The sequence below is a fragment of the Cladophialophora psammophila genome, assembly GCF_000585535.1.
Source record: "Cladophialophora psammophila CBS 110553 chromosome Unknown aczJe-supercont1.34, whole genome shotgun sequence".
NCBI lineage: Eukaryota > Fungi > Ascomycota > Eurotiomycetes > Chaetothyriales > Herpotrichiellaceae > Cladophialophora > Cladophialophora psammophila.
In genome coordinates, this window is record NW_006912955.1 from 237,352 (window position 1) to 258,950 (window position 21,599).

The 21,599-nt window shown below is 51.8% G+C and overlaps 8 protein-coding genes across 8 annotated transcripts; 5 read left to right on the forward strand and 3 right to left on the reverse strand.

Annotated features, from left to right (window-relative positions):
- Window positions 1–519: 519 nt before the first annotated feature.
- Window positions 520–2,313, reverse strand: A1O5_12504 (uncharacterized protein; the record flags this gene model as incomplete). The annotated part of the gene is made up of 3 exons (XM_007753073.1): window positions 520–2,010; window positions 2,073–2,143; window positions 2,208–2,313. The coding sequence occupies 3 exons, from the start codon at window positions 2,311–2,313 to the stop codon at window positions 520–522; spliced, it is 1,668 nt and encodes a 555-aa protein (XP_007751263.1).
- A 1,185-nt stretch (window positions 2,314–3,498) lies between these two features.
- On the forward strand, window positions 3,499–5,003 carry A1O5_12505 (alpha-galactosidase; the record flags this gene model as incomplete). Its single annotated transcript, XM_007753074.1, has 2 exons — window positions 3,499–4,317; window positions 4,371–5,003. The coding sequence occupies 2 exons, from the start codon at window positions 3,499–3,501 to the stop codon at window positions 5,001–5,003; spliced, it is 1,452 nt and encodes a 483-aa protein (XP_007751264.1).
- Window positions 5,004–5,791: 788 nt separating this feature from the next.
- On the forward strand, window positions 5,792–7,057 carry A1O5_12506 (uncharacterized protein; the record flags this gene model as incomplete). The annotated part of the gene is made up of 1 exon (XM_007753075.1): window positions 5,792–7,057. One exon carries the CDS (start codon window positions 5,792–5,794, stop codon window positions 7,055–7,057), a length of 1,266 nt encoding a protein of 421 aa, XP_007751265.1.
- Window positions 7,058–7,348: 291 nt separating this feature from the next.
- On the reverse strand, window positions 7,349–9,234 carry A1O5_12507 (uncharacterized protein; the record flags this gene model as incomplete). The annotated part of the gene is made up of 7 exons (XM_007753076.1): window positions 7,349–7,583; window positions 7,638–7,893; window positions 7,954–8,550; window positions 8,597–8,737; window positions 8,784–8,913; window positions 8,962–9,012; window positions 9,061–9,234. The coding sequence occupies 7 exons, from the start codon at window positions 9,232–9,234 to the stop codon at window positions 7,349–7,351; spliced, it is 1,584 nt and encodes a 527-aa protein (XP_007751266.1).
- Window positions 9,235–9,947: 713 nt separating this feature from the next.
- A1O5_12508 (uncharacterized protein) lies at window positions 9,948–11,015 on the forward strand (the record flags this gene model as incomplete). The annotated part of the gene is made up of 1 exon (XM_007753077.1): window positions 9,948–11,015. The coding sequence occupies one exon, from the start codon at window positions 9,948–9,950 to the stop codon at window positions 11,013–11,015; it is 1,068 nt and encodes a 355-aa protein (XP_007751267.1).
- Window positions 11,016–11,062: 47 nt separating this feature from the next.
- A1O5_12509 (uncharacterized protein) lies at window positions 11,063–11,848 on the reverse strand (the record flags this gene model as incomplete). Its single annotated transcript, XM_007753078.1, has 1 exon — window positions 11,063–11,848. The coding sequence occupies one exon, from the start codon at window positions 11,846–11,848 to the stop codon at window positions 11,063–11,065; it is 786 nt and encodes a 261-aa protein (XP_007751268.1).
- Window positions 11,849–12,451: 603 nt separating this feature from the next.
- A1O5_12510 (uncharacterized protein) lies at window positions 12,452–14,410 on the forward strand (the record flags this gene model as incomplete). The annotated part of the gene is made up of 1 exon (XM_007753079.1): window positions 12,452–14,410. The coding sequence occupies one exon, from the start codon at window positions 12,452–12,454 to the stop codon at window positions 14,408–14,410; it is 1,959 nt and encodes a 652-aa protein (XP_007751269.1).
- A 3,178-nt stretch (window positions 14,411–17,588) lies between these two features.
- Window positions 17,589–18,515, forward strand: A1O5_12511 (uncharacterized protein; the record flags this gene model as incomplete). Its single annotated transcript, XM_007753080.1, has 5 exons — window positions 17,589–17,597; window positions 17,652–17,939; window positions 17,994–18,113; window positions 18,177–18,254; window positions 18,312–18,515. The coding sequence occupies 5 exons, from the start codon at window positions 17,589–17,591 to the stop codon at window positions 18,513–18,515; spliced, it is 699 nt and encodes a 232-aa protein (XP_007751270.1).
- Between the last annotated feature and the right edge of the window lie 3,084 nt (window positions 18,516–21,599).

Here is a 21,599-nt window from a genome sequence, read left to right on the forward strand (position 1 = left end):
TGAATAGTGATTATGTCCGCTATAGCGTATGCTATCGGGGCCTTACCTGGTTGCAATTAGCAAGAGCTGGAGAAGGAACAACATAAGGTCACACAATGCCGACAGTGACGGCGGACAATGGCGGGATTGGGCGTGTGTGATTTGTTGATGCTTCTTAGCATCTTGGAGGAAGAAAGTCCAGTACGAGGCGTGGTTGGTCAGATCAATTATCGAAGGAGCCACTCACAAGAATCGATCAGCCTCAGTCTAGAACCGGTCGAAGGCGTGGAACGAGTCGAACGAGTCCAAAGAATGCGGGGAAATTGTGGGTGAATGGCCGCTCAAACCCCAAAGACTAAGACTTAGTCTGGTCTTGTTTCGGCCCGACTCCAGTCGAGTTGGTGAATGCGTTTTCCGCCAGAGGTGGGAAATGGGTAGAGAGCTCTCCCTGCATTTTCTCCCGCCGTCTATGCGCACATAGGCCCTGGTGAGTAGATTCTCCGAATAGATAGTATTCATGTCGGGAAACTCTCGTGCCAACTATATCTTCCCTCCAACGTCTTGCCCAGGCACTATCCGCGGCAACAGCCTCTCTTCATCATCCCCTACTTCTTGAGAAGGACTGAGAGCGCTGCCGCTTCCCTCAGCCTCGTCAGTGTTCGTCAGTGGCTCTCGTTCATCCACGATATCCCATCCTGGACTTCCTCCACCAGACGCTGTGTCATTCGCCGCTTTCCTCGCAAGCTGCTGCATCTCATTCGCATCCAGAGCGTGGACATTTGTCGATTCGAACTCTCGCGCGTCGATGCGCTTGGCAAATAAGATGTCCAATTCCTCGTACGTCCTGTCTTTCGTTTCTGGCAGCCTGAACCACGCCCACACCCACGTGAGAATGGCCGTGGTACCCCAAAATAGACCGGTATATCCCCTCCAATTCAACGCCTGTGGGTTCATCATGTACGGCTGGACGACCCCTCCTATAAACCCGACAAGATAATAAGCGTTGCGCGCGAGACAGATTGTCTTGGTTCGAAGGCGTGTCGACGAGACTTCTCCAGGAAGGGACCAACCTAACTGCCCGACCGAGAGTTGGAAGACTATGGTCCAGAGGAGGGTCAGCAGGGCCTGTGAGAAGGCGATGAAGTTGTGGGAGGTCCAGACGTTTAAGACTCCAATGACGTAGAGGATCAGGGCCATGACCAGCATCGAAGTTGTGTAGATTTTCCGACGACCGAAATAGGGCATGACGAGGAACCAGTTCGCTAGAGTCGCGAGCAGCGCCAATCCAGTACCGAAGAGACTTAGTGTATAGGTTGTTTCGGCACTGAGGCCGACCTGTTCATAGAAATACGTCGCATTATACCCGAACGACAGCCCGGAGAAGTTTTGACCCGCGAAACACAGGCACGCGATCTCGGTGCGTCGGAGTTCAAACCCGCGGAAGCAGTCGATGTAGGATGTGCCAATTTGTAATGATTGTTCCAGGTTATTGGTATGGATAATGTTCGCGAGGGTCTCTTTGGGATCAATCTTTGCTGTGCGGGATTGAAGGCGTCGGAGCGATTTCTCGGCCTCGTCCAGACGACCCTTTCGGACGAGGTACCAGGGTGATTCTGGCGCGAAAGATAACAGCGGAATGAGGAAAGTGGGCCATATCCATTGGAAACCAAAGGGGATTCGAAATCCCCATTCATCATCCCTTTCCAGAAATATCCTCAACACGATGGCACATATAATCTGTCCGATGATGAAACTCATATTTGTGAAACTCGAAAGGTACGCCCGGAGTGCCATAGGGAGCACTTCGCTGGAGTAGGATGGGGCCACCGTAGCAAAGATGCCCCAAGGGAAGCCGCACAGGAATTGGCCGATCATGAGGACCTGGATGTTTGGGGCAAAGAAAGTCATGAAAATGAGACAGGAGAGGACGCACAAGGCGCCGAGGAGCACTCGTTTCTGACCAAATCGGTCGACAAGATAGCCGTTCAAGACTGTGCCCAGGACGGCCCCCACGCCCGAGGCCGTTCCAATCTGCCATCGGTGGTAGTCAGCCCGGGAAGTATTTGATGGAATAGGGTCGTGACAAGACCTACTGCAGCCATCCAAGTCGCACTGAGCTGATACCCGGACTTGGTCTGCTCAGTAACTCCAACAAACTCGCCATCTGCAAAAGGCACCTCAGCATCGCGTAGTTCTCAGGAGCCAATAAACGGAGAAATGAGACTTACATTTCCGCTGAAAGGTAGGATAAGCATAGAAGTTGGGAACCAGAATGCTGTCGAAGCCCTCCATGATCACGCAGGTACTGACCGCCAAGGACCAGAAGACGGCCATCGGGAAGGCTTTGATGGCTTCTCGTACGGTTAAATTGTGCTCAAGATGGGAATGATGCGAGGCAGCTTGTTCAAGCCTTCTGTACTCTTCGCCCTCTCCGTCGCTGTCGTATTCATGGCGCAACTGTGTCTGTCTTGCATTTCCATTATGGGAGAAATCCCGTACTTGGACGCTGTCATCGGCGGCTCCTGTGTTGGCTAACAGCGGGCGGTCGCCCGAATGCTCGTCTTCTAAACTTGTCCGTGATGGAGAGCTGGGCACGGAATTGTTGTCTGAACATTTTGGTCAGGTACATGACAGCCTTGGAAAATTAATCCTTCAACTTGGAGTCTTTACCGTCCATTGCAGCCGGCAGAGCATCCTCACCGCTGGTAAAAGATGAGTACCCTTCGCTGGCTGGGTTGAGAGCAAAGCGGTTGGAGCCGTGTGCCTCGGTGTCGCCTAAGGGTAATTGGTGCGTGAGAATGGAACGGTACTGGCCCAGTGACAAGGAAAGCTGAGAGAACGGATCCCACGGCTCAAAGCCCCAGATCAGTGTGGGTCATAGACGCGCCATTGGAGAAAGAAGTGGTGTTGGTGGGTGCTGCCAGGAGTTGAGTGACTGATCTGGATGGGCTGGATAGGATAAGATGTCGAATGTTTCTCTTTGTGCGCCAGTCGGATGTGGCAAGAGATGCTCCCAACGAGCAGGTGCATCCAAGCTCGGGGAAATAGGTGGACGCGCGGGTAGAAGTGATGGCAGAAGACGGAGAATGGGGCTGGCGATGGAAAACAGGGGGTGAAAGATCCGCAGCTCGAGAGGAAAAAGAGGCGGGATTGATGGCACGTGATTGGGCAAAAGTCTGGGCAAGTTTGTTAGCGGCGGAATTGACAAACTCTCACTTCCACTCTCACTTTCCTCTCACTTCACTCTCACTCTGCCTTATGAGTTCTACACCTCTGGCACCGCTATAGCAGGAAAAATGCCGATGTCCCATTGTTCATTCGCCCGCTCCTGGCTCATTTCTTTTCTTGAACTGTGCATACGCTGCGTCATAATGAGATATCCGCCGGCATCGGATACGTACGATACTGCTCGGCACACCGTCTAACAGATGTTTGGTTTTTATAAGATGTCGATTCTGGCACCCTGAGCAAACACATTCGCGTATTGATTGTATCAAAGCTCCTCCAGTGCGACGCATGATGTTGCTTCTACTTGCCCACACTCTCTTAGCCACTTCGGTGAACGCTGTCGACAATGGTCTGGCTAGAACCCCACAGATGGGGTGGAACAACTGGAATTCTCTGGGTTGTGATGTCTCTCAGTCGCTGTTGATTGATACTTCCAAGGTGCTATTGGATAGCGGCTTGAAGGACGTGGGCTATCAGTATGTTGTCCTTGACGATTGCTGGTCGGATGGTCGCGATGAAGCCGGCTATCTTCGACATGATGCACAAAAATTCCCCAACGGCATGAAGTGGGTCGCCAACGAACTCCACGACATGGGTCTCCTGTTTGGCATGTATTCCAGTGCGGGCGAAATGACCTGCGCTAGATACGAAGGTTCTCTTGACAATGAAGAGAAAGACGCAGAGATCTGGGCCTCGTGGGATGTCGACTACCTGAAGTACGACAACTGTTACCATCGTGGCCGATTTGGTTATCCTGAAATCTCCTTCAACCGTTACAACGCGATGGCCAAAGCTCTCAATGCTACAGGTCGACCAATACTGTACTCATTGTGCTCTTGGGGAGAGGACTACGTGCACACTTGGGGAATGTCCATTGCCAACTCCTGGCGGATATCGGGTGATATTTATGATCACTTCAATCGTCCTGATGCTCTGTGTGCATGTGATGACCCTCGCGATCCTCACTGTGTCGCACCAGGTACTCACTGCTCGGTCATGAATATCATCAACAAAGTTGCACCCTACGTCGATCGCGGTCAATTTGGCGGCTGGAACGATTTGGATATGTTGGAAATCGGACAGGGTGGAATGACAGATGAGGAATACAAAGTATTGTAAATCCTCATCTAGCTCCTCGCTGCATGCTAATCCTGGTTCTGTAGGCTCACTTTTCCATGTGGGCTGCTCTGAAATCCCCACTGCTGATCGGCACGGACATTCGCGAATTGTCGGCAAAGGCGTTGACCATTCTCAATAACCCAGCTGTCATTGCGGTCAGCCAAGATCCACTCGGTCGATCGGTGGCCCAAATCTCCCGTGACCAACTGGTCCAGAAGGACAAGTACGGACAAGGGGAGATTCAAATCTGGAGTGGCCCTCTTTGGCTGCACGACCAGGTCGTCATATTCCTCAATGCTGCGGATGAAGATCTTGAAATGACAACGACCCTCAATGAGATCTTCTTGCACGAAGGACCCGAAGGTTCGGCGCCACAGACCAAGGAGGAATTCGACGTTTACGACCTGTGGGCCGACCGTATGGAAGACTCTACAGCCGAGCAGATTCTGAGCGGGAAGCCTCAATACAAGAGCTCATGGTATAACTCGACTCGGACACCGTACAAGGAAGGCCTAGCAAAGGCGGACCCCCGACTCTTGGGCAAACGCGTGGGCAGCATTGGACCCAAGCACAACGTTCTGCGAGCTCATGTACCAGGACATGGTATTCGCATGTTCAGGTTGCGTAATTTGAGTGGCGGCTCTCCAAGGTATGCCATGACTAAGGATGAGCTTTGACTTTGTGCGAGATGTCGGGGTCAACAATAAGAAAGAGAATAGAGACAATGTCTGATCCAAGCCCTAGATGTCCTCCCAGCGTGGAATTGGCGTTGCTAAATAGAAGAAATGATGAAATTCAATGCCACCCGGCCAGCAAAAACTTGACAATTGAACTCCAAACCAGCCGTTAGTTCTCGAAGACCACAATGTCTCGATGTATTTCGTATTTCCCCGCCTCCAACCCCGCATTTCTCTCAGCCTCGTCTCTGCCGCCGCTGCTCACTGCTACTGGATGCTTTCTTACTTAGCCGTGTAAGGCTTCTCGAGCTCTTCTAACCCTTCATCATGTGTGCCAGGTCAGCGCTGATCCCAACCCTTGGCCCAACAAGCTCCTCTACTTAGCACTTTCCAACCCCAGATGAATGACCAACCATGCGCCCTCCTACAGCCTGTGTTGCGTGTCGGTAGGCTTCTCTGCTCCCCATCTTTCCACCACTTTCACCCTCGGAGTCTAAATCCTCGTCAGAACCCGTCGTCGCAAGTGCGAGATTACCGCTGCTGGTGCTCCATGTGCCTATTGCAGCCACCGCAAGCTCACATGTTCCTTTGCGCCCTTTCCCCAGCCCGATGGAAATTGGCTTAACCAATCACCAACCAATACTCCCGATACCGCTGGACCTGGTCTGACCCGATGCCAGAGCATCACAACCGAGCTACCTTCTCAACCGCTGTGCATAGAGCTTGTTGAACTGTATTTCAGGTACATTCATGATACCTTCCACTCCCTTTTTCATCCGCCCAGTGTGATGGAAGACGTCATCAGCGGCACAATCCCGAGGGTCCTTCTCTTTGCGATGATCGGTCTCTCTGCAAGGTTTTCGGACGACTCCTTCTTCGCGGGAATCGATCCACGAGTCCGAGGCAGGCCGTACGCCCAGGAAGCCGAGCATCTCCTCGACTTGCGTGAGGTTTCCTTGACGACGTTGCAGGCCGCTGTTCTTCTGGGCGCCTATGTCATCACTGAAGGTGAGGCAGCTGCCGAGGCTGTCTTCTATAGTGTAGCCTGTCGGATTGCGCTGTTACTCGACCTTTCCAACATGGCCGTTACATCTAGGCTCGAGCGGGAAGTGAACCGTCGAGCGTGGTGGACGCTTTGCATGATCGATGTCTGGTCCTCTCGAGGCGTTCGAGTCCCTCGATTGCTGACGCCAAAAGGCAACACCCCCTATCCCATGGAAGAAACAGTGTTTCACCAACTCCGCCGCGACGACAATGACTTTTCAAGTCCAACCAGCCCTCAAGAATCGAGCGCATCGTTGTTGACACAGATGATCAAGCTGAACGCGATTCTGTTCGAGATCAGCACCACCAATGAACTGGCGGCGTCCAATCTGCAACTCGACTTCAATCACCACGAAGCCGTCGATGCACTCACTGCCAAGTTAGAAGGCTGGTACAACAACCTGCCTATCGGGCTCCAAGACACACACGCAAACCTCTCACGGTACGCCACCATGGGGCTCGGCCCAATGTTTGTGGCTGTCTATTTGGGCTATTACCACTACGGGCAACTACTGTATTACCCATACTTGCACGAAGACTCATATGACGATACCATTCACGCCCGATACTATGCCGACAAATGCAAAAGCCACTCGATTGGCCTCTGCGAGATTCTGTACCGCGCATATTCTACCCCGGGCTGCGAGGTCTACTACACAATGGTCGGGCACGTCCTGGTCATTGCGTCAACAGTACAACTCCACATCCTGCTCTTCAGCACCGACGAGGTGCAGATTCGGACCGCGCGGTCCCGTCTCGAGAGGAATTTTGAGATCTTGACGTGCCTGCAGACGTTCTGGCCCACCTTGGACGTGTGCTTTACGCGTTTCCGCGAGTTCCACAAAGCGTGCCAGAAATATAAGGAGACGTCCTTCCGCATGGATAAATGGATGCTGCAGTTCCTGTTCGAGTTCGCAAAGCCCGTGGGCGAAAAGGGCCCAGACGATCTCACGGAGCTGAGACCGTGGTCCATGCAGGATTTGGGGTTCACACCTCCTTCTCGGCCCTGAAAAGAGAGAGCGGACTCAATGTGAAAGTGACAGCTACCAGGGTTATAACTCTCGACTATTTGCCTTCTATGGGTTTCCAAGCCATGAGACCCCGCGAAGGACGTCCAAACGTTGAACCAGCCCGATTAGGCAGTTCCTGAATCTCTTGGCACTGCAGCACAGGTCTAGTATCTAAACCTCTCCCATCACGGATAGAACTTCTCTTCCTCCTCAATCGATCAACTCAGTCAACCGATTTTAGCTCTCTAGATTGGTCCAACAGAGAGAACCTCCGTGCTTTAAGCAATTCACTCACAGACTTGCCTTACCGCTCGTCTCATACGGGAAGATAAAGCTTATCAACCCAGCAACAATGTACAAACTCGCCGAGACGAAGATGGGCGTGTTTGTGTAGCCGACATAGGTCGCTATGATCGGTGCCATAAGACCACAGATGCGGTTGAATGCTGCCGCCAAACCGCACCCCGTTCCTCGATGCACGCTGGGGATGACTTCCGGGGTGTAACAATACAGAGCTCCCCACATGCTGGATCGCAAGTCAGCAGGCACATAGAAATGCTGAAGGGGTAAAGATGCTCACATATAAGAGACAAAGCTGGTTATGCAGTTGAACGCAAGGATTGATGCTTGCGTTCTCGCTGCTGTGAAGGCGAACTCGAAGACGGATGTCAAGATCAACGCAATCCCGAGCGTGCCTCTTCTGCCAACATATGGCAGTCCGATAAACCACCCTGCCATCAGAGTACCAGGAATGGAGCAAGCGATGATGATGAAGTTATTGCGGTATGTGATGCCGATGCTATTCGAGCCGCTTTGCGCTCCGTGCAATGCCAGGTCTGTTCAATTGTCAGAAAATCGCCAAAAAAAAAACTTCGGTATGTCTTCCTTTTACACACATTCTGGGAGGAAGTTTGCGTATAAAGGTGAACTTAAGCCTATCATTCCCCATACGAGAATGATCAGCGTGGTGCTATAAGCGACCTTCTTGGTGGAAAATAAGGCTCGAACGTGCTTGAAGCCACCAGGCCGGAATTGGGCCAGCGTGCGTTGCCAGGTGGTTGGTCTCTTGATTGCTGCAGGGTGTCCGGCGTTTGCATAGTCTCGCTCGACTTGCAGCAGATCTTCCACCGTCAGTGGTTGCGTGGTGCCGTTGTAATTCGCAATGTCGTTGAGCACGTCGATGGCTTCTTGGTATCGTCCCTGACCGATAAGATACCGAGGGCTTTCCCGAAGTCGGAAGAAGACGAAGCGAGCAAAGAAAGCAGCTAAGGTGATGCCACCCATGGTGTACATCAGATACCTCCATCCCATGTTGTCCTTCTTGTGGCATTGTCCGATTGGGGTGTCGGCGCTGCACGAGAAGTTAGGAAGGAAGCCCCAGGCAGCTCCTGCTGGGATAGCTTGACCGATGGACCACCAGACGGCCAAGATCTCAAGCAGGTACTGGTGTGTGCCAGGAAGGAATTCGAGGAAGACAGCGGAATCGACGGGCACTTTGCAATCAGTGGAAGCTCTCCAGAATCAGTTCTATGCACTCACAGTTTCCTCCAACACCAAACCCGCAAAACGAGACGAGAACAGCACAGCTGACGAAGCTATTGGCAGCTCCTGCAGCGGTGCCGAATACCCCAGCCAAAAAAAGGGTCAGATTGAATGCCAGTCGTCTGCCAATCAAGTCACCTGCCCAGGTCAGCATATTCAGTTTATTCGGACTGGCATATCTCACATCCAAGCCCCCAGAAAGTCGCCCCGACGACCAGTCCGGCTATCAGAGCAAGGGACAAAAACGCCGAGTGCTTTGGAGTGAACTCGACGGCAACTTGAGCAAGGGCGTCTGAAACGGTTGTTTGCCAGAGCTGGGAGCATCAGCTTGTGCGGTCCAGGTGGGTGTCTTCAGAACTTACTTGATCGCACAACCAGCCATATCCGCAGAGGACGAAGAGTGCCCATTGGTACTGAAACTGTCAATTCACTTCATTGTCGTGGTGTCTTCCGGTAATTACCTTTCCCATGCCAATGCACTGGACTGCATGGTTCACGAGTCGAGCTTGATGCTCAAAGACTGGATCGAGACCGTCTATATGTAACGACTTGAGCTCTCGAATGGAGCCCACTTCTGGTGCCTCCTCTGAGACGGGACTTGCAGTCCCAACGTTGGTTTCTTTGTCTACACCCATGGTTTCCCCTGTTTCAGTCAAGCGAAGTCCTGAACTTGAAGAAGTCGGATGCCCTTGCGGCGGAAACGAGCCATTCTTTTGTATTCAAGTCGTGCTCTATCCCCATGTTTTGACCTTCGGCACTATCATATCTGGCTTGATAGGCTCGCGGGATCTAGCCAGGGCTCCATATCCTGCTCTATGATAAACATGGGGAGCGTGGATAAGTCTGGGCTTGTCGCGTGCACCGGCGGAGCCAGACATGGTTGCCCGCTGACGGCCAAGGCTGCATATGCTCATTGGAGAAACGTTTGCCTCTCCCCAAGATAGGGAAATGGCCGGCTAACGAAGGGAATATCGCGGGCAAGAATACTCGGCGAAGGAGCTTGAGGAGCTTATCTCGGGGTAGCAGTGAGACTCGACAAGCCAAACTGGGCTTAGTGCAGGAACCGTTGAACAAGGAGATGACCGTCAGATCGCCCTTTGCTTCCCCGTCTACTTGCGCGTCCACAGGGAACTGTGCGTGTCTTCCAACACCCCATACGGCGAGCAGCTTGTAAAGCTAAACTCGACCTATCTTCTGGCAGAGAAGCTCCCCGTCGCCATGGCCATACTTCCAGCATCCTGGGGTTGACGGGAGAGACGACGGCCGCGCCATGTTTATAAAATCGAGGTAAGTTAGAGCAAACTCAAGATTCACAGCATCACAGCGTCAATCAATTCACTTGCCCATTATGGCTGCCGAAACCAGCGTCCTTCCCTTACCGACTGTCGACCATGCCTTCGCCAAGGTCGAGCCTCTTGTTTCCAGTCCACCGGCTCCCGTGCGCTTCGATCCTGCCCAGCACCTTTGCTTCGAGCCTCCAAAGAGCATCATTACTTTGAAGGAGTTGCTGTTGTCGGAAAAGGATGCAATCTCGCCCGTCGCCATCACTGAGCCGTTCCCCTTATTCACCCTTGAAGGTGTCAAGCAGATGCGGGCGGACCTCTTCCGCAAAGAGATCGTGAACAAGCATGGCAACAGGACGAAGAAGAATTGCTACAAGATGAGGGGATACTCTGAAGACACGCCTTTCGTCGATGCCGCATGGCGCAGCAAAGAAGTCATCAAGGCTTGCTCTGAAGCCGCGGGGGTTGATCTCGATGTTGTCTTCGACTACGAAATCGCCCATATCAACGTCCAAGTAGACGCTTTGGAGGATGGCATGCCGCTAGATGCTGCGCTGCCGCCTGCAATGCCTCCCAACCAGGCACTCCACACTCTCCCTCCAGCTGTCGACCAGTCTGAGGAGCTTGCGTCCGTTGGTCGATGGCACACAGACTCGTATCCATGGGTCTGCGTTTGCATGCTGTCTGACCCGTCTAACATGATTGGGGGTGAAACTGGCCTTAGAAAAGGGGACGGTTCCATTGCCAAGATCAGAGGCCCGCAGGTTGGCTGGGCTGTAATGATGCAAGGAGGTTGTATCGAGCACATCGCGTTGAGAGCCATCGGCACAGGTGAGCGCGTCACCATGGTCACTTCGTTCCGTCCTCGAGATCCGAGCCTGAAGGACGTCAGCAATCTCGGAAATGTCAAGAAAAGTAGTCGTTGGGACCAACTTTTCAAGCAGTGGTCGACTTATCGCCTCGATGTTCTCGAGAAGCGTGCTCGACTACTGAGAGAGCGTATTGCAAATGGTGACTTATCTGGAGACGAGATCGCTAAGCTGGTCGCCCTATGGAACGAAGAACAGATTGCGTATATGAATCACACCGCGGTTGAGATGGTGGGCCCTGGAAATGAAGGCTCGCAGGATTAAATTATCAATATCGACAATGTAACTGAGGCTCCAGCATAGACTGTGTTCTAGCTAATGGATTTCTTTGACGCCTTTAGCAGTGCTGAGGCCGCTTCTGCCAGGATACCTGCATCCCCGCCCGGTAACATGATGAAGCTGAATCCCATATTCACAAGGCATGGAATTGAGTCGGGTGAGCCGAGAATACCGATTGGCTTTGCAAGTTTTTTGCCGATTTGAAGCACTTTTTGCAAGGCTGTGACGTATTCGGGTTCCTTTCCAGCAGCACCCTCGAAACCCAGCGAGTGTCTCAAATCAACAGGCCCGATGAAGATTCCATCTACGCCGTCTGTCCTGATGATGTCCTCGGCGTTCTCTACTGCCTCCTTTGATTCTATCATCGGCAAGATCATGACATGAGGTGAGCGTTTTCGCTTATAGTCGGCCACGTCCGGAGGGGCAGGGATCTCAGCAAAAGGTGTTCTAAAAGGGCCATAGCTTCGCTGCCCGGCAGGGGGATACAGTGCCCGTTTGATAATGGCATCCACTTCCTGCTTGGTGTTCACCATTGGAACAATGATTCCGCTGGCACCGCTGTCCAATGCCCATTTGATCCATTCGACGCCGTGGGACGGAATCCGGACGATTGGCGAGCAATTTCCAGCCGAAGCCGCCACGGTGGAATGCACCATGGCTGTGATTTCCTGCGCGGAGAGGGGCGAATGCTCCATGTCGATCATCAGCCAGTCGAAGCCGCCCTGAGCCAGAATTTGGGCGCTGTACGGGTCATTGAAGCTGACAAAGGTCCCGATCAGGCATGGGTTGGTCTGGAGGGAAGATCGAAATGAAGGCATGCTGAGATCGTACGGTGCTACTGCTACCTCGTCGCATGTCGAGAGGCCGGACTAGACAAGGACTCTCGGTGGTTATATAGTATTTCCCTGACAGTTAGACCTACCATGTATCGTTAGGAGACGGTGGAGTTGCGTCGTGGTAGATGGAGCTCCTCGACGCCGTCCGTTCGGCAGCATTGCGATTGCGAATCCTCAATATTGCCTCTTATCGATGCTTCTCAACGGGCAACAGTCGTTCAAAACGGGCGCGGAGATGCGCGATCTCAACATAAAAGCTCCTGAAGCTGTCAATAAAGGAGTCGAGACAAAAGCAATATTAAATGCCTTCATACTCTGAAGCGGCTGATGATTCACCCACGCTTTCTTCCCTCGACTAACAGAGGATTATGATGCGAGGGAAACATGTTCGAAGTCGGGCAATGGTGTGAGAAGAACGTCGTCGTTATCAAAGGATAGTGACTTGTCTAGCCGCTTTGAGATAACAGTTCCCGATCTCCCCGCGACGCACCAACCTCGTCTCTATCCCATCATTAATCTTTCTCGGCTGGTTTGAAATCATGCTGTCAACCTGGCGGCCATCGAGGATGCGCTCTATAGCATTAAATGGACCTGTCCGCTCGCCAGGAAGGCCCCAGACCGTTCCGCTCAAGGCGCGATCGACCGTGCGACGCCTGCCGGGGACGAAAGATCGCATGTCGCATTGAAACCTCACCTCCTTGCGCCTTCTGTGAAAGTCGAGGCAGCTCGTGCACTTTCCAGAATGGACCCAACAACAAGAGACGCAGGGTGTTCTCCAGCTCTCTGCCAGATGTCCATTACTCGCAACAGGACAGTTTGACAGCCATCCCACAGACCTGGGAAGACTTCAACGCGGAAGCGTTCGACTCCGCCATCTTCGACAGTCTGGACCTTGCCGAGGATGAAAGTCCGACGGGTCAGAACCAGGGGACTCCTCCACAGCCGCCGACGTCAGACGGACGCCACGCGAGCACAAGCCCGAGACATTATCCACCGCAGAACGTGCGTCCATCGCGGGGCGATGCCCGGGCCCACGACCCAAGCATCCTTCATCGTTCTCAGGTTCTGCCAGACACTGGCCATTTGAACCGCCATGTGGTCATGGTATTGCTGAAAGACACAAACCAGCTTGAAATAGCCCGGACCCGTTTGAGAAGTACTCGGGATCACAACAACGACCCCTTGACCCGCGAGCGTGCTCAAATACTGATGGTGAGAGACGATCCACCTTTTCTGCTCAACGGCAAGTCGTGCGTGAAGCGTGTTTCGTGGTTAGATATCGAGAACCTGCTCTGTGGAAAGCAGCGCGACGAATTGCTCCGACTATTTTTTCGCTTTGTTCAGCCCCTGTTTCCTATCCTGCACCCAAATAACGAAGCCCACGCCGACAATCACAGCGACTCTGCTCAAGGCCACAACTCAGTTGCCCTTTACGCTTCAGTGTACGCAACGGCTCTGCCTTTTGCCATACACAATGACTACCTGAGTGCCACATTGACAGACGCGAACTGCAAGCGCGAGCAATTGTACTCGATAGCGGTTGCAGCCTTGCTTGAAACGGCAAATTCGCCTTCCATCGAAGCCCTGCAAGCATGTCTACTTCTGCTGCAAAAGGGCCCAACATTTCAGCATCAAGGTCTGACGCCGACATATTCCTGGCTCATGTCAATCGCAGTCACGATTGCCAAGTCCCTCGGTCTACAATATGACTGTGGCGGATGGAACATACCTTTGGTAGAGAAGCAGCTTCGTACACGACTCTGGTGGGCAACCTTTACCATGGATATCTGGATCAGTGTGGATTCCCCTGGAGGGCGGTCAATTGCGTCTGACGATTACGATGTGCTTCTACCAAATTCAGAGGACGGGACGACCAGCAGTTACGAGCTTGCGAGGGCAGAATGCAATGAGTTTGATGGGCTCGTAAATCTTACTCACCTTCTAGCTCAAATTCATGGAACGTACTATACCATCCGTTCGGCAAAGCAAACTTCATCGGATTTATTCAAATCCCTCGAGTTTGCCCGTCCACTTCGTTCGGCTCTCAGTGAATGTAGGCAGAATTTGAAGGCAGATCTGCCTCTCAACTCTGGTGACGAGCCCGGGATGAGTGCATCTGTGCATCTGGCGGCTTGTGTTGTGTCGATAATTCTATTTCGCGCCCTCCTCCGACCTGTCCAATGCGGGAATAGTGGATCGCTGACAGAAAGCTACAAGTCAGCAGCAGCAGCCATCATGACCGGCTCTGTCAACTGTGCGAGAGAAGCCGTTGAGCTGTTGGAAAACATGGTGTCGATAATCGGCCCGTGGAACGCATTTTGGCATTCCTGGTCGCAAGGAAACTTTGCCATCGTCAGTACGTTCCTGGTGCAGCTGCTGCTTATAAGCGACTCGGGGGATGGAATCAGAACAGAGGTGAGCGAGCTTATTTCCCGCTGGAAGCGCGCCATACGTGTCATGGCAGGGAGCGGTGGATGGGGAAGCTCTCTGATGGGCATGGCGCTCGGCAGGCTGGACTCCCTTCTTAACCATGCTGGGTTATAATGGCAAGAGGGCAACTTGAGAAGCGCCACGGAGAATGGCATTGTAGGCCGATAGTGTCTACCACAGTCACTGCATCGTGGTCTTTCGCAGGGCTCCCGACTTGGTGTGCTTCCACCGAGGGCCTTGTACATGTTAGTGGTCCCTTTCACCGAGACAGTGTCATCTTCGGTCCAGGAATATCTTCTCTGCTTCCTGGCGAAAGCCTTCCGGTGTCGGATCTTTGTGTTCTTCTGGTTCTGCGTCGGCATGGAGGTTTTGAGGGCGACTCTGGTCGTTGCCTCTGCGCTTAGTCGTCATCTGCAAAGTACTACGTCCCAGGAGTATGAATTTGGGGTCTCCCCAGCGGAGAGACTAGATTCGTCTCGGTCGTACCTGAAGCGTTGATTCTGTGGGCTACGTAATCTACTTGGTGCTAGTACCTAACTTATAGGTATCTAGCCTCGCTAGGCAGTTGAGTCAAGCATGAGGCCTCTGCCGCATAGTTACTATGATTACTCTGGAGCCGGAATCAAGTCGACTACCTGTGTAGTTAAAATAAGAAAGAAAAGATGCGACGAAAAGAAATAACACCCTAATCGCTCAGCTAGCATAACTACGCAAAGACTAAGAGTAGCATCATTGTGAATCGTCACCTACAAGTATAGACAATGGGTCTCAACCTCGCGACGACCAGTGAAGTAATATTCCACTTGCTTGTCAAGGGGGTAAGCACCCGGCAAACAGAAGGCATATTCTACATACTATGGGGATCTCAGTGTATGCCCAGCTTCGTTTGCCTCTTGAATAGCTGCCTTTGGGACCATTTTGGTGAACCCAGATTGCCAAGCCACAGAAAAGGAGGCATTCAAAAAGCAGCCGGTCTTGATTTAAGTTGCCTGTTTAAAAAAATTTTCAGTCTTTTTACAGTCTTTGCCATCCATTTAAATCGGGTTCTTCCTTTACCGCGAAATGGTGGTAATCTAGAAACAGGGAGGAAGATCAAAGTCAAAGACTACAGGAACAGAGTGTTGGAACGTGTCAAGAACGTGTTTCTTTTTCCTCATCGAAATTCCAAGCAGGAACAGTGGACACTGGTGAAGAGGCGCCACAAGAGACAGAAGGGCTGAGGAAGGACCAAGGCTCTCTCCGTCCAGCTGGGACTACCTCTGAACGAGTCGGGTGCCTGATGGAGGTCCCGAGAGTACTTGTCATTGGTCGCCGTGAACCCGGGGGAGCCTTGGGGATATGTGTGGGGCGGGTTATACGGCATATGAATTGCAATTGCGGATATAGAAGACGGGGTGAGAAAGTGGGACGAGGTAGTTAGTAGCCAATCAGGCAGAAAGGGGCGGGCTTTCTCAGTGCAAAGACCGACTGACAGGGCTTGCTCCGCACGGCTGAAACTCCCTCGGCAGAGCAACTAGTATGTAGCGGGTATATCAGTCAGGCCTTGTCGTGTTCTCTCAGAATTCTGAAGGAAGAAAAAAAACAACCCCGATCTGAACAGATGCTTCAATCTGCGACAAACATTGCTCTCTACGTCCTCGGTGCTTTCCCCCTTCCATCTTGTGATTGCAAATAAACAACTTTTGCTCCAGCCTGTCCCCGGTTACCTAGCCTCGATACTCTTGACATGGATACTGCGTGACTACAATCAAAGTACCGAATCTTTGTTGCTCGGGTACCAGTGATGATGGCCTCGGTCAGCCGCAGCTCAAACATTGCCGTGATTTAGGGGTGCCGTACCTTGCAGAATGGTGGCGGTTGTTTTATTATTTGCGCAGTTAGCCGACGAAACCCTCGTCCATATTCGTCACACCCAGATGATGCGCACAGTTTGAATCTGAATACAGCGCGCTTCTTTCAGGGGTTTTCCCTGTAAACTTTAGCGATATGGATATCAACTTGCCAGAGGCTCAAATTCCAAGGGACGAGAAAATGATTGAGATTTCTTCTCTTGAGGATTGCAATACTGGCTAACGTTCCAACGGACGGTTCTTTGGCCCGGCAGTCAGGGAATGACCCGGCGACCCGAAACATTAAGCCTGATGTGTCGAAGTCTTATAGCCGTTTGTCTCCATGTAAGCCGAGCTTTGTTCAGCAATGTTGCAGGGGCTTTACCAGACGCGGCCATGATCAACATTCAATTCAAGCGTCGATCTATCCACGCAATGGCCGATGGTATGAGCTCTGGGGCAAGTACAAATACTCTGGGCGGAACCCCGCGTTTCGGCCTACTCCATGTTTACGATCTCAGAGTTAGATCTCGTGCGCTTTCCTTGAACTGCGCTCAGATACGATTCGACAAATTTTTCCAAGAGACCATACCATGGCTAGAGACTGGTTCAAGCCAGGACGGCCAATCCAGCTTGCAATTACTTATACTTGCCTGTCGGCCTTTGTGCTGTACGTTTGAGGAAACAGGCTCTTTCGTTGCTGTTTTCTAGCAGTTGCTGATGAAGCTCGTATAGTTTCGGATGGGATTAGCGCGTTTTTGGTGGCTTGATCACAAACCCTGATTTCCTCGACATTTTCCATCATCCTGGCCCTGGGTTCCTTGGCATCATTGTCTCTATTTACAATGTGGGCTGCTTTCTCGGGTGCACCATCAATTTCTTTATCGGTGCTCGATTTGGGCGCCGACATGCAATCTGGGCTGCCATGTTTTGCATAGCTCTTGGGACAGTCATTCAAGATTCTGCCTATTCCGTACCTCAACTGATGGTCGGACGGATTATCACTGGGTTTGGTGTTGGTATCGATACGTCAACGGTTCCAATGTACCAGTCTGAGTTATGCAAAAGAGAACATAGAGGTTTCCGAAGTGCTGTTTACTGCCGTCGGGGTCTCGATGGCCTCCTTTTTCGACTATGGGATGAGTTTCGCGAGGGGGCCTATCGCGTGGCAGCTCCCTATTGCCCTTCAGATCCCTATGGCGGCAAGTGTTGCTTTTTTGGTGGCGGGACTACCAGAAACCCCCTGATGGCTGATTCAGCAAGGATGGATTGAAGAAGGCGTGGCTGTTCTGTGTAAAGTCTGGAACACAGCGCCCGAGGATCCAGTGGTTGAAGCTGAAAAGAGAGACATCCTTGAGGCCATTGCTTTGGAGGAGGCGAAGCCTTTCAAATGGACCTGAATCTTCAAGCGAGATCTTGTGCAGACAGGCTGGCGCGTGTTTCTGGCCTGTCTAGTGTTGTTCATGAATCAGGTTAGTCATTTTTGGAAGGACATGTATCGGTGACAATGCTAATCGGAGACACAGTGGGCGGGAATCAACGTCATCGTATTCTATTCAGCGACTGTGCTCGAAGTCAACGTCGGACTCAGTCGTAATACTGCCATTGTTGTGGGCGGCTGCCTGAATCTGGCGTTCGCGGTCGGATCACTGGTCCCTGCTCTTGGAGCTGATCGTTTCGGTCGAAAGAAGCCCCTGATGTTTGGAGCCATTGGGATGGGACTTTCTATGATGGTGGTGGCGATTTTGCTTTCTTACAGTGGAACGGACAAAAGGAAGGCGACAGCCAATGCTTCCATCGCCTTTTTCATTACCGTGAGTCATGGTCTGGCGCCTTTCTTCCCTCCTAAACTGACCACCACTTCACAGTACATGCTCTCGTTCGGAGGCAGTTTGAATGCTATCCCTTGGTGCTACAGTACCGAAATTCTACCATTGCGCATTCGAGCTCAAGGGACGGCATTGGTTGTCTTCAACAACTGGATCTGGGTACATATATCCATTCCCCTTCGATAGTCCACCGTCTCGGAAGAATATGCTAATCTAATCAAGGTCTTTGTTATTGTCCAAATCACGCCCACCCTGGTCTACAACATCACCTGGAAGACCTACCTGGTCTTCATGGCCTTCGTAAGTCTTCTTCTCATCCAAGCTGCCTCGGGTCCAATGGCTGACAATCAACCCTAGAATTTTGCCTTTGTGCCTATGATCTACTTGTGGTTCCCCGAAACCAAAGGCCTGGGGCTAGAAGAAATCGACTACATCTTTTTGAAGTCTGATCGACTTCCAGCAGAAAGACGAGAACATGTTGGCAGACAGATTGTGGGCGCCGAGTCGTACGGAAAACCTCACTCTACCGAGATTGAGACTCAGGAGAAAATCAATGTCTAAGGCCAGGGAGACGATAGATGTTGGGCAAAGTGGTAAGAGAGATGGCAGGGCAAATGTGAAGATGGGACCCGCCGTGAGATCTGGGCACGCACAACTAGGGCTTCTTGGGTTGTTGAAATCCCGCCTCAGCTGGCCAATGATGCTAGGTGGTGAGAGTTGGAGAAACGGAGAACATTAACGTTGGGGTGATAACGAGGATATTCGCGGAGCACAGAGGCATTTTCATACCCTGCTAGCCTTCGCAGTCACAAGTTGGCAGGATGTACACGACCCTGCAAACTATACGCCTTTTTACGCCCTCTGCACCGGTTACATAGCAAAAACATACCTCAGCGCCGAGCTGGTGGGGATGCCAAGTTTGCAGTTCAAGTTCCAAGCGATTTTTGGCATTCCCCTACTGTGTTCAAATCATGTCCAATTACCCCTGCAGAGATGATGCGTACCACTGTAGCATCACCTGACAACCTGCTCGGGTTCATGGTTCCATAGCGCACACATCAACCGAGTCGAAACACAGGATGAATTGCTCTGTACTTGTCACAGCATTCCTGGCCGAACTGGACCTTGGAAATGACTATTAATGTTGAGGATGAGCAACAACGACAGCAGCTGCATGTTGTAATGGCAACAGCGAGGGAATAACCGAAGAAGGCTGGCACTGCTTGAGACCAATGTCAATCCCAAGTCCTCAGAACAAACCCTGCCATCTTTGCTGCCAATGTTGATCCTTCCCTGAGGTGTGCTCTGAGGGTACGCACTTCCACCGGTCCAACATAAACCATCTACTCTATTTCGGAGACACGATGGCGGCGGCTGGCACTACCACTCATGGCGATAGCAAAACAGATGTCAAGCTGCACTGTGATGTAACCAATCTCTCCAGTCTCGAGAATCACATCGTGGTCATCACCGGGGATGCCAGAGGCATTGGCTTGACGCTGGATTTTCCGTCGCCGAGGCCGGGTGTGAGACTGAGAACTGTTGAGTTTCTAGAGAGCATTGGTCTATTCTCGAAGATATCTGTCTATCTGTTCTTTTAGCGACTTCTTTCCTATTATACAGGCATTTGGCATGTATTAAGAGCCCCATTCTTAAAAGCTTCCTCATTACGTCGGCTATGGCGATGCCGTCTTGATTAGATAGTCGTAATATTAGTTGGCCCATGCAATTGACCTATGCGCTATCGATCTGGCGTGTGGTGTGCGCATACACTGTGTATGGCCTATGAAAGTGGCTGCTAAGACCTTGAGAACTTGAGCTGACTGAGATGAAATGGAGACAGAATAGTCCAAAAGAACGCGACGAATTTCGATAGGAAGTATCTTATGCTAAGTCAACAGGCCTTTGTAAGTGACTCGGTAAAAGAAACTTGACACTTGAGCACCTCGGTATCTGCTTGCAGCTCGGTGCCTCCAAACCTGACAGCAACCAAAGAGCTCGGCCCTGTGAGTTGGGCCCATTCGATCGCGAGGTGTCGTCAAGTGTGGATGTTTACCGGACGACGAAGACTCCTCGGGCCTACCGGACTTAGCAAACCATTGGCTAGTGAAGCCTCGTGGCGCCTTCGGAACCCGAGTGGACAAGCCTTGACCCACAGCCTTGCCCGCCACCCAACTTCAAATCGATTTGGCAGCAGAAGTGGAAGGCAATTTCCTGAGGTACGGAATTGTTCTACAGCTTGGGTTTTCGGCCGGTTGATTTGGGTCAAGCATGTGCTTCAGATACTCTGGGCTCAGCAACGCTTTTCTCTGCCCGTAGTAGCTCGTCCACTCTTCTTTCTCTCGAGTGTCTTCCTGCCTGCCAGCAAGCCAATTCTGTCCCAACCCCCATGACCGTATGCTCTGCTGTCTCTACTACCTTCTCCAGAGGAACCAGATAGCCTGCGTCGCGGATGAGCATCTGCTTAACCCGAGGTTCTGACAGCCTCCATTGCCACCAATGCCCGTTCCGGTGACAGCTAGCTTGTCAGCTCGAATCTGGGGCGTTGAAAGAAGATCATTTTCCAAATCTGTGTGGGACCGGGGGTCTCACGTATGGTAGGTTGGTGAACGTGACCGCCGGCTCCGGAAGATAGAAGGGGATCCTTGGATCGTCTCCCGGAGCTAGGTCTGGACGCTTACGGCGTTGTTCACGAGAAGATACTGCTGACGACTGGTCGTTCACAGTGCCCAAACGCAAGGATGTCGCCACTTCCTGAAATTTGGTAGTCTTTAATGTTACTTCGCCTTGGGACGACACTTTGGGATACAAAGGGGTGGGAAGCTCCCCAACCCTGTACTTTACCCACAAGTCCAGGACCCTTGGTTCCCATTTCTGGTAGAATTTGTTCTTTCTGAAAACTTCTAGCGCACTTTCACGAGACTCCCAGTGATCACGCTGCTTCGCCGAGCCTGTTGTGTCGCTCGTTCTTCTTGGAATTCTGTCGCGATATGACCGGATCAATGAGAACCAGTGTCTTCAGCAGCCGTGGATGCATGAGCGACAAGTTCTTCAGGTGGTTTCTACCCATGCTATCACCTATTCCCACTATAGGGCGAGGTATCTAGTCCCTAAAACGTTGAGCATATGAAGCAAGTAACGAGGATGGTTGAACTACGAGGCTACTCCAGGTCAGAACTTGCCGAAAAAAGTAGTCCTCGTATCTCAGACTCACGGTCATTCTCTAATTCGTCTTCTTTTAGAACCCTGCTTTGCCCTTGTCGTGCAACGTCAGCAATCCAGATGCCTCGAATGCTACAGCCGGCGGCTTCTGCAAGATGCAATATTTCATCCCATCAGGGCTCATACATAGCCTGGGGTCTGATCAGATGTATGGTCGCCTACCCTTCGAAAAGTGCTGAAGGAAAAATGCAATACCTTGGGAAACCCATTCGCATACCCCGTGATAATTGTGACATCGCCACACGGAGGCTTCAGATTGCCCAAGGGCATGTATTGCTAGACGGCCATATGGAGAGTGTCTTCCTCCGCATTTGCAGTTCCCTTCGGATACTGTCTAATATGCTGACATGGTACAACGTGTTCAACAACGCGGAAATACTGTGTGGACTTGGTAGCAAAGGCCTATGGATAACTCTCTTTGTT